At 33.6% G+C, this 11,518-nt stretch overlaps 1 protein-coding gene across 1 annotated transcript; it reads right to left on the reverse strand.

Annotated features, from left to right (window-relative positions):
• Positions 1–6,378: 6,378 nt before the first annotated feature.
• On the reverse strand, positions 6,379–8,412 carry LOC131665941 (putative ankyrin repeat protein RF_0381). Its single transcript, XM_058938214.1, has 2 exons — positions 8,238–8,412; positions 6,379–8,157 (listed from the first exon to the last, which is right to left on the reverse strand). Exon 2 carries the CDS (start codon positions 8,129–8,131, stop codon positions 7,295–7,297), a length of 837 nt encoding a protein of 278 aa, XP_058794197.1. The 5' UTR covers positions 8,132–8,157; positions 8,238–8,412; the 3' UTR covers positions 6,379–7,294.
• Between the last annotated feature and the right edge of the window lie 3,106 nt (positions 8,413–11,518).

Genomic DNA, 11,518 nt, shown 5'->3' on the forward strand with positions numbered 1-11,518 from the left:
GTCGATTTCGAGCACTTACTGGATTATGCTATAGCTAATCGCATTAGACTACTCGCACTTCGCTTATCATATTTGCTTCAATTCAGTTGCTTAATTCGAAATTCGAGTAATATGATTAGTCAATTAATCTTTTTCTCGCGGTGAATGGGCTAAGACCTCGGACAACTGAAATATTATTAAAAATGATAACTGTAATTTTTAATTTAGTATGTACAAATGATAACAATAAATTTTCTTCCATTTTATTCTATTAGTTTTCTTTCTATCAACCAAATATAAGACAATAATATTATTTTAAATATCACTGATGGTTATACAATTTTCGATTTGAATTTATTTGTTTTTCTTCGGTCTGAATTTATTGCCAAAATATAAATTTCATACTCGTAGATATATAACACTAATATTTCAAAATATATGAAAATTCAAAATTTCGCGCTCTTTTTTAGCATTAACCAATTACAACGCTGGACGTCGACGCCTCATCATTTTTTTTAAATAGGGGAGAAGAGAAGTTTGTAGACGCAGCATAATTTTGGGATCTCTTTTCATATGTAGAAATAAGTGTGAACCCGCATGCATCCATCCCAATGCTCGATATTTCTACAGTTATAAGCTACTTTTGTTAAATCTGTTAAAATAAATATTTCTCTTCTAATGGTAATAGCTTCTGTAATCTAATTATTATAGAGTTATAATATTACCAAATGAAAATTGAAATCAACTATTTCAAAAAAACAAAAAATTTTCAAAAAGATAAAATACCGTTGCTAACAATAAGTTATGTCATCAAAGAACAAGAATTACCTGTTAGAATTTTCCTGTTGTGTATAGTTAAAAAGTCATAGCTTTTAAAATATTCAGCTTATTTATAACAAATTATCCAACTATTAGATCTCAAACCATTCTGGAAATTCATGTTCAATGAGTTAAAATATATAAAAAGGTTTCGATGGATTCATTTAAATAATAAAAATTACTGATCCTACACAGTAGTGACTAGATTCAATATTGAAAAATTACAAAATGTACACATCAAGCATGGCAGACGAGATTCATGGTACAGCATTTAGACTTATGGAAACTGTCAGTGATTGAATTGAACATAATAATACTATGGCATTCGTGTTTAGTAGTTCAAAATATGTAAGAACAAAAATTTATTTTTATGCATTTTCTTGCTTGCTGCTTCGGTTTTATACTATACCGTGTTGAAAACATCCTCCTAAACTATAATTACGCGTACCCTTTTCAAGATACATATGAATAACTAAAAAAAGCAACTAGACAGTATTGGAAATGTTTAGTATTCGATGTTTATATTGCAATATAAACCTCGAATACTATACACCTCACACCTCTCGGTCATTTTGTTATATGTGAAAACACTGCTAACCGATCGACGAAGCAATATCGTTGAAACGGTCACCCATCCAAGTAATAACCGTGTTCAACGCTGCTTAACTTCGCTGATCGGCAGAGCAAGTATCTTCGCCATACACCAAAGTGTCGATACCGTTTGATGTTATTAGTATAGCTCTACAATGCTTCAATAATACTAAAATAACCTGTAACTCCAGAAAGATCAAACGTTATGATGAGTGGTCGAAGATACTAATAGTTTTCACGGATGGTTAAAGATTTTAAAGTGACACACAAATCGGGGTTATGCAGATGTGACACACTCTTTGTTAGATTCATTTAGATAATACGATTAATATTTTTATTACAGCATTAATTTTTACATACTATTCATGGTTATTGGTTACTTTTCGCCAATCAACCGTATTATCGATACGAACGCGGTAAATAAAATACGGCATAACCAATTTCTTTCATATAAAAAAACATATAATGAGATGAATTAATGGGAAATATCAAGCCATCAGAAGATTATTATATTCTATTATAAACAAATGCTTGACGGCTGTTTATGCATCTGCGATTCTTGAATTGACACTTCCGTTCTTACTAATTTCTTTATTAATCTTATTAGTAAAGAACTACATAATTGGTTGATTGATTGATTTACTATATCTGTACCGACAGTAACGAACATTTCAATAATAATTATTACACTTGAGAAAAACAAAAATTACTCACGTTAAGTAAATATGCTGAAAATTGTCGACAATCATTCGCTTATTATGATGTTCAATATACTAACGAGGAAATTTATTTCTTATTTATAATTTTTCAGTAAAGTTTTATTGAGAATTGCATTACTCAAGTACACCTAAATAAGGTGTACCTAAAAATTGGTGATTATCGATGGTGCAATCGTAATTATAGCCACAAATTGAGCGATATTTCAGCATTACAAGCGTTAAAAGCCAGCATAAACAATTAGCAAATAAGGCCCCTGGAATATCGCGCTCAGTCTAATTATAATTCGAAATCAATCTTGTTTAAAAAGTCAACTACCATCCGCTCACAAATATATAGCACTCATTGTAATTTTCATTAATAACATCGCAAGAATATTCGAGTTTTATGTAACACTGTTTATTGCATGCTGATGTTAATGCTGAAAATTTCGACTTGAATTGCATTTTACCGGTAAGTGTTCAAGTTATAAAGACAATTGGTTTGTTGCATACGAATGTTCATATTTTCGTGCTTCTATCAGCCACTGACCGAAGAAGATTTTTTTCGATTTCTCGTAGAGTTATATTTGCAGGGCGACACTCTTACTATAATTATCGGCGATGTCAATACTGACTTTTACTTCCAATAATGCTTACATATTTTGTATTATTGCGTGCTATGGTGAGCATCATAAAATATTTACATTAATTGGTCACCTTCTTTTTCCACCTGTAACAATGTTTAAATGAAGATTATGAAAATTATTTGAATGTTACGTTAACGTTATCGATGGATTGTATTGTATATAATACATCTGTATATCTCAAATTTCTATTCTAATATCACGTATATTTTGATATTACCAATTTCATAGACTGCTACAAAAAAACTTGACAGCTGCGGATACAATTTTCATGTTCCTAAAGAATATTTTGCGTTTATCATCTTTCTACAACGTTACAGTCGAAATACTGGTTAATAAAAACTTTTGAATTACTTCATTACAAAAAGAAATTAAAAGAAATTACTAATTGAACTTTGAATCTTGAAATGAAATGGATATTGATTGACATTTCTCCCTATTCTTCGACTTTCATGATCGTAACGATTTTGACAATTAAGGCAGTTTTTATTGCAAATCATATTCAATTTATACAATTATGTGTCATCTATTAAAGATTTATATATAAGAATTTCAACTGCATCTATAATGAATATATTCAAAATGTAAACTGCTATAATCCACCAAAGAATCTGGTATCTTCATGCGAACAAATTTTAGTTTGGAAATTTCGTAATAGCTTGCTCGAATCATACGCTTCCTTTCTCTTGTATAACTCCTCAAACATATTATAGTACACAATTAAATAACAATGCTTCCATCATTTATACTTTTATTTTTATTCGAATGTATAAAAATAGTCAAAATTAATTACAATTTATTGACAAGTCGCAATACATCAGCTAAGTCAATTGCTACAGATTATGTTTTCTGTGATACATCAACGTTCAAACATTTGATTCGCTATATTTATTTAATTTGTAGATAGTCATTGAAAGAAACGTTTTGAGCTCGAATCGGCTCTCCAAGATTCGCTGTTCACGTATACAACTACTTTTCTCGCGATGAAATATCATCTATTCTAATTTCCATTTAAAAAATCGCAAATGACTAAAGCTACTCCGTTTTCTATCTTTACTATTGCAAAAGAGATATTCTTGAAGAGAATTCTGAAAAATAAGGGAATTCATCGCTTAGTTTGTTTGTGGGATACATGTTCTCATTTTCAGGAATAAAGATTTTATTGCAAACGCATGTTTTCATTTTTTATGTGTTCATTATAAGCAATTCGAATAACGTTAGCGTGCCGAACGTGTTTACGACGAGAATTTGCTGACATTACTCGTAATATTTTTTCATTGCAGATGTGTATTCACGATGTTTTTAATGTTTGCTATATACATAATAGAACGTGTGACTGATTTGCCGAACATCGCCAAGTGCACTATCAACAATTCGATTCTATTTTGGCTGTGTCGAAGCAGAGCCCAATTAAAAATAGTATAGAAAAAAATTGTGTGTATCTGGAAATAGCGCCTCCTTGAAAAAGAAATTCTATGTACTTATCCATCCGCTTACCGAATAATTATTCGAATAACGGCGTACAGTATCTTCGATGTTTGAATTGGCACCTATTTTCAAAAAAAGCTTCACCATTGCCACGTTTCTGGGTCTAACGATGTACTACGATAAACAGCGTTCAAAGAATTTTTTTACTATCAATCACCAATTCGAAGTTTTCTTTTTCAAAAGCTTCGTGCAGTGCAATTATCTTCAACGTTGATATTGCAGCCTCGATTTGATATACACTCTAGCACTTCGGTTTGTCCTTGATTATCGATAATGCGGATGTCTGTTTACGAAGTTAACGTCAGATGAGTTTTGCTATTTTCATTCAAGCTATTAACTTTAGTTCTCAGTTGTATCAAACGGTTAATAATTTCATCGTTGTCAGTAACAATTGCACAGTACGAGTAACGTTCCTTGCCGTCATGTGTTTTGGACAACTTTCAACTCCAAGTTTTAAAAAGTCTTTTCAAATGCAACAACTTTATGACTTCCGGTTATCCATGAATTTATTTCAGTTTTAATATTGTTACCGCTGTCAATGAATAGTATTATTCTTGTATCACAACTAGGATCAATGATCACAACTATCAAGAAAAGTGTTTAGTTCGTCAAGTTTGAGACATTAATTAAATGCCTTTCTTTGAATAACATGAGATCACAAAGCATGTTGCCATACTTCAAATCCCGGCAGTTTCTCCCCCCCCCCCCCCCCGCCTGACCATCAAAAACAAATAAAAGTTTTTAAGAATTATAATATATAGCGTACTGGACTACTCATATTTTAATTAACAAGATTACTGATCGAATTAACTGAAATTTAAAAATACAAAATGAGTGTTGAGTGTATTAAAATGAATCTCATTTTGAAATCGTATTTGTTAAACCCTTACAATGCATGAAGCTAATGTTATACCATAAAAAGCACGTTGAAACATGCTTTAAATATCTGGCCGTAATAAATTGGTAAACTTTGATGACCCATTTTTTTAAATCTATTTTCCAAGCGATAATATAATATTTCTTTCTAAATTCTTGACAGCAATGGCTTAAAACGGATTGTCGAAATAGCTATTGATGATAATACATCACTTCTCATTCGAACGATAAGTTAAAAGGAGAAAGGTATGAAGACCTATTGGTAGATGTAAGAAATAGTACATTAATGACGTAACTAGTGCGGGAAAGTAGATGCTTGTCTTGTGTGAGGTTTACACTCGAATAAAGCGATGCACGTCTACGTAATTCAAATAGCGGTGTGCTTTTAGTTATATCTTAGATGTTTAGATTGGCATCGATACCCAGAGCAAGTTTCACCACGTCCACGTTTTTATAACTTATGGTTTCCATTGGTGCATTATGTTCAAATCCATTCGATGCGTCAAATTTCGTGCTTCTGTTAATTAGCCATTTTATCAATTCCAAATTGTTCCTCTATACAATAAAATGTGGTACGGCTCTGCTATTAGTACTTACACAATCGGCACCAAACCTGCACTTTGACATACAATCAGCATTGACATTGTGCAAAAGTGTAGTTGTCTGAAACATCCAGCTACAGTTAGTCTTATGACCAACACTTCCGTTATGTTAGTTTCGTATTTTTATTCAAACACACACCTTATTAAAACCTTATCATCACAATATTCAAGTAAAAATTATGTATAAGTTATTCGATCCTTTATCATCGGCGGTAAAAATATCAAGATAGGAAAGCAGAAAAAACTGTAACATGCTCATATCGTACAATAAGAAGGAATTTTACCAATTTTATATGGACAGTCAAAATCCATAACTACATTGTTACAGTTGGTTGAATAATACAGCAAAGTTCTCCAGTGCACTTTCACTAAGCCCTCTGTCAAGAATAATTTAAGAGCCTCATTATTCTGATATCCTGGGACGGGTGACAATAAATAGATGTTACAGCGTGCGTAAAATTGTGCGTTTGTTTAATGCGTTGTGATTGATTTTGCATTGATATGACTTACTAATTGGCATAAAAATATATTTTCTTGTAACACATTCTTCTATAACGTTATACATTTAATTTAGATTATCTTAGAATAACCTATGAATATCCATGTTTACATCGTGGTTATTCATTTTTGGCGCAAAAGATTTTGCAGTTATTTCTTCATGAAAAAATTAAAAAGACAAGCTCGATTTTGAGCGGTTCACTTTATTTATATGTGTTTACACATGCTTGCAAGAGTGATGTAATAATTGGAAAACGATCTTATCAAATTTTGTATGAAGTTACGGCTGGATATAGAAATCTAAAAAATTAATTAATTGTACTGTAAGTAAACATACTTTTTCCTGAATATGGATTATCTTTTAGAAACCGTCAATAAAAGAAAGTCAATAAAAAACTTATCCATTTTATTCAGCTCATGATTTCAATGAAAAGAATTTTTTATGCGATAACGCTCGACATTAGTTGATATCGTCGAGCGCTACCGCAACAAATATATTACTATATTTAGTTCAGTTAATTCGAAATCGCTAAGCGACATTCAAATCTCAGGCACGATTCAATTGTTCGAGCTCACGCTTATTCAGGTGTTCGGTTATTTTTTGCGTGGCAAGTTAGTATTCGTCATGATTTTCGTAGAATGTATCATAAAAGATCGAAATTCTTCCATCTTCTAGCTTCACTAAACCAATTGGCAAATAGAGTTTCTTGAAAAAGACCGTTGAAAAAATAAGGGAATTGATCGCTCAGCTTGTACTTGAAGCCTTGAAGCAGACGTTTTCAATGATAAAAATGAATGCGTCTTCTTGCCGCACAAATCTTCTCAATGTCCGTTCACTTATTGTTAGCATGTGCAATAGCGATGGATTAACGGCACATGACATCGAGTACTTGATGAAAACATTCATAATGCTTTCTTATTTCCGCAAAAACCGTTTGTCGTTCTCGATTATTACAATGTATGGCTTGTCGCGCGCATGACTATTCACGTCTGTCGAGTAGCGCCAAATGAGCTACTAAGAATTTCTTTGGGATCCTGTTTGACCGAAATCCAGTGGGAAAATCGTAAACCGATGGGACCTCCGTTATCATTTTTAGAATCAGCTGGCTTGCGTGGCACAAGCTTTGCGCCGGGATTTCGGCCGTTGTTTCCGTAGTCTATACCGTCTACACGCTTCAATTAATGGCGTGCACGCGATAGTATGCTTGATGTCCGGATCAGCACCGAACTCCAGAAAAAGTTTGACCATGGCCGTGTGTTTGAACCATACGGCGTTTAGTAATACGCTGCGCGTAAAGTTATCTTGTGCGTTGATATTTGCGCCTCGTTCAACCAGCCATTCCGCCATTTTCAAGTTTTTTTTCTCGACGGCAATATGCAGTGCAGTTTTGCCCTCGGTACCTCTAAAATTGACGTCATAACCGCGGTTCATCATAGATTCTAGCACGTCGATATTTCCAAAAAGTGAAGCTGTGTAAAACGAGCATCCAGCATTAATTATCTTCTCAACGAATTGTTCTGTTTCTTTTGTTTCACGATAAAGTTGGAGACCAATCAGTTCGGCAATGTCATCTTGGTCATAAGCTGGATGAAAAGCCATGCATATAACGTCCACTTTTTCAGGACTTATAACATGGATGTCAGCTTCAGCGTTCAACAAAGCATCAACCGCTGCTCCGCTTTTAGTGTGTACAGCTAGCATGAGAGGGGTTCGCCCATCTATATTCAAGCAGTCAACCTCAGCTCCTAGCTCGATTAAATAATTGATAACATCATCGTTACCGCAATAAGCTGCATAATGCAGCAACGTTCCCCAACCGTCATCTACTACGGCCAGCTCTGGAGTCAGTCTCGCTTTTATAAGCTGATTTTCTCGATTCAACTTAATGAGTGCCATCATCTCAATATCGAAGTAAAAGATCTGTTCTTCCTCCATACTGCCAAGTTTCAACTAGAAGAGCACTAAAATAATGAAAGAGGATTTTTTAACGTAAAGTGGTTATTTCGAACGTTATTCCGTAGAATTAAATCCATGAATTTACCTCAGTTTCAATGTTCTTGCCAATGTTAATAAATAGAAGGATCTTTGGCGGTAATTTACAAGAAAAGTGTTTACCACGTTAACTTTCAGGCAATAACTGAACGATTTGTTCCAGGTGGTATGAGATCACAACTTATGCTGCCTTCAATTCAGTCCCGACAACTCCCCTCCAATCATCGCAAGCTATTAAAGCCAGTGAAAACAGATTACAATGTGATGCACTAGTCTACTAAGATTTAAGTTAGTGCGATCATTGTTAATCGTATTAGATTATGCTTTGTGCTTTTTCTATCGAGTAATCGCAGATAAGTAAATTGTGGCATTACTTTTTCATAGCGAATGTATTTATTAGGACAACGAAATATACGGCTGTTTACCGATTCACCGATAACTAGGATATCGCCATACTAATACTCGATTTTTCACTGAAAAACATGTATGAATCCTGTGTGATGAAAATAATATAATAATCTTGAAATTATGAATAATTCATAATACTACCAAAAATAGCAGAGATATAATCCTTTTAAAAGGAAATAATTATGCCAAATAGATCAAACCATCTCAAAGTAATGCAGCTTTCCTGAAATCCTCGGTGAATTTTTTTCTCGAAAAATTGACTTATTACCTTGTTAACAGGTAGTTCAAAAGTTATGTTACAGTGTCTGATGGAAATATTTATAAAGGATCAGATAATACATTGTGTATATTAGATACCTTGGTTAAATATCTGCCCATAGACAGTTTTCCTTTGACTGTCGATGATACCAATATAGAATTTTCAAATTCTTGCGGTTATTATAGAATGCGAATATCAAAGAAACGGCCTGCATTCGAATGCCCCATTCCAAATGTATCCTTTTGTAATGGATGTATATGAAACTTTTCAATAATCGTTGCACTGGAATTCCGTAAATAGTAACTAGAATAGTAAATTTTGTAATTCATACATTTCTAGTAGACGAAATCTAATACGCAGTGAATTGATTACAAGTTTCGAGAATAATATAACACGATAGAGTGGATTTTTATTTATCCGCGATGTTGTTTTCAATAATTTCATTAAAGTTTCATTAAAAAAAATTAAAATAAATAAAAGGTAACTTCAAGGCTGAATATTATGAAATGGCTTTTACTTTGGAACTAAAATTACCGTCGATAAATATTTCACAATACATCAAATTTTCCATAACATTGTGTATCAATGTTTGATTCACTAATTAATTTAAAATGAAAAAGAGATAAAAAGCAAGTTTTTAGGATAAAAACCGGTTAAATATGTTTTTTGAAATCGATGTATATCTGTACACGCATAAGTTAATGCTGAATCATATGCGTCCAGAACTCGTTTGACTGCATGAAGACTGTGGTCGGTATGTACGGAAACAGCACGCGGATAAAACTATGAAAAATGCTAAACTAATTAGGGGTCATAAGTTGTGTACATTCCTTTATTGGGTAAAAGTATATAACATCATGCTACGTTCACCTAAACGAAGCCAACGCTAATATTGCGTTTTCAAACATTTACTTACATCGTTAAGCTTTAAAATAACTTTTGCAAATCATTGCAAATATTCTTTTTCAAATTGCATACTTTAGTTGTCATATATCTTTCACTTAGACTCATACTTATAATCTAACGTTATATAAAAAGTCGTTGTACGTTTAAAAATTACATCAAGTTCCATTCAATAGAATACTTTTTAATCAGTTTTACTTTAGTTAGTAAATAGAACATGTTAAATTTATAATATTAAATGACTTCCTGTGATGAGAATATTATATGAGTAATCAGGAGAATATTCTATTTGCATTGAAGTGAATGAACTTGATTTCTTGCTTGACATTAAACCAAACCAGTTTAACAAGTTTACGTGACGCTTTTCAGTATAATTTGTCTATATGTATAGTGTTGCTCGAATTCTCTCGAAAATAGCTCAATACTTGCTTTTATCATTAAAAAGCTCAATATGAATGCTGTAACAAGGTCATTTTTAGAAAACTCATGTCTTGCATCTCTATTTTATAAAGACGAAAGTATTATTAAAGTGATCTAGGTATGTGTGAGGTATTTCAAATATCAAAGAATACGTCGAGTGAACTTGTAATATATGTAGAATAGTTTGATTTTTTTGTTATTATACATAGTTACCCTAGGTGTGTTTCACTATTCTGGATGGTGTGTGTGTGTGTGTGTGTGTGTGTGTGTGTGTGTGTGTGTGTGTGTGTGTGTGTGTGCGCGCGCGTGCATTCAAGAATACGTGAGTAGTGTGATGATATACTGTGCGGACGAAGAAAACGCGAACGGCACACCTTTATGCCTATTTTGCCATACTCATTTTTTCTTTTTTATCTACACTACCTGAGTACACTGACTTTCCAAGGTTTGCGTTTGTTCTTCGCATTACATTGTGCATTGCATTTAAACTCATCCTAAACGTCGATTAAGCTGATGAAATGTTTTGTATCAGATTTTATTTTTCGTTTGATTTCTTTTCCAACCAAATAATATATTCGTCGAAAGAAAAACAAACAACTCTCGGTATAATCGACTCGTGAGTCGTAATAAAAACTAAATATATATTGCATATTTGAATAAATTAACGAGCAGGATCAAACGTTTTTATGATTACGCGTTTATATTTTGTTATCAAGATTGACTCAACATTATAGCGTTCTAAATTAAAAAAAAAAGAATAAACGTGCCCAACAGTCGCCAGAGCGATAAAGAGACAAAAAAAAGAACCACAAGCAAACGAAACAGATGTATCGTTTTGGAAATTTCCAAGTCTGTAGAGAAAAACAGAAAATCAGTATATATACGCTAGCGAGAATCCTGTGCCGAGCGAAGTTGACGTGCGGGACAGCTCACGTCTTTAGCCGCCGTTGACGTCACTTTCGCTATCCGTGCACGCGGCGAGCTGCGTTATATAGCTCGACACCGCGAAAAAGAAGCAAATCTCTATCGCGCGCGCGGCTGCGGAAAGAAAGAGTCCGGCAGAATGGGAAAGTTCGCCGCCAACGCGAGAGAAACTCGACGCCTGTGCTCGGATATTCCCCTCCCCCTGCCCCTCGATTGGCTCCAAAATCATAATAATAACCATCGACCGGCAACGCAATGAGCTGTAGCTAGAAGTGTCGATAACGCTCGGTTTTTTCTCCGTACGCTTATCGGGTTTTGTAAAAAAAAATCAGCGAGAAAGTGTCAACGCGCTCCGATGACGAGGCGTCGATTCTCGCGGTACATTGGAACGCAACTGAACTGCCGAATGCCCGCGG

Source organism: Phymastichus coffea, unplaced genomic scaffold (assembly GCF_024137745.1).
Source record: "Phymastichus coffea isolate CEN01 unplaced genomic scaffold, Cenicafe_Pcof_1.1 PCOF00055, whole genome shotgun sequence".
Classification (NCBI taxonomy): Eukaryota; Metazoa; Arthropoda; class Insecta; order Hymenoptera; family Eulophidae; genus Phymastichus; species Phymastichus coffea.

What these genes read in the sequence shown, in the direction of transcription:
- LOC131665941 (XM_058938214.1), bottom strand. Translation starts at nt 8,131, where the DNA reads ATGGAGGAAGAACAGATCTTTTACTTCGATATTGAGATGATGGCACTC.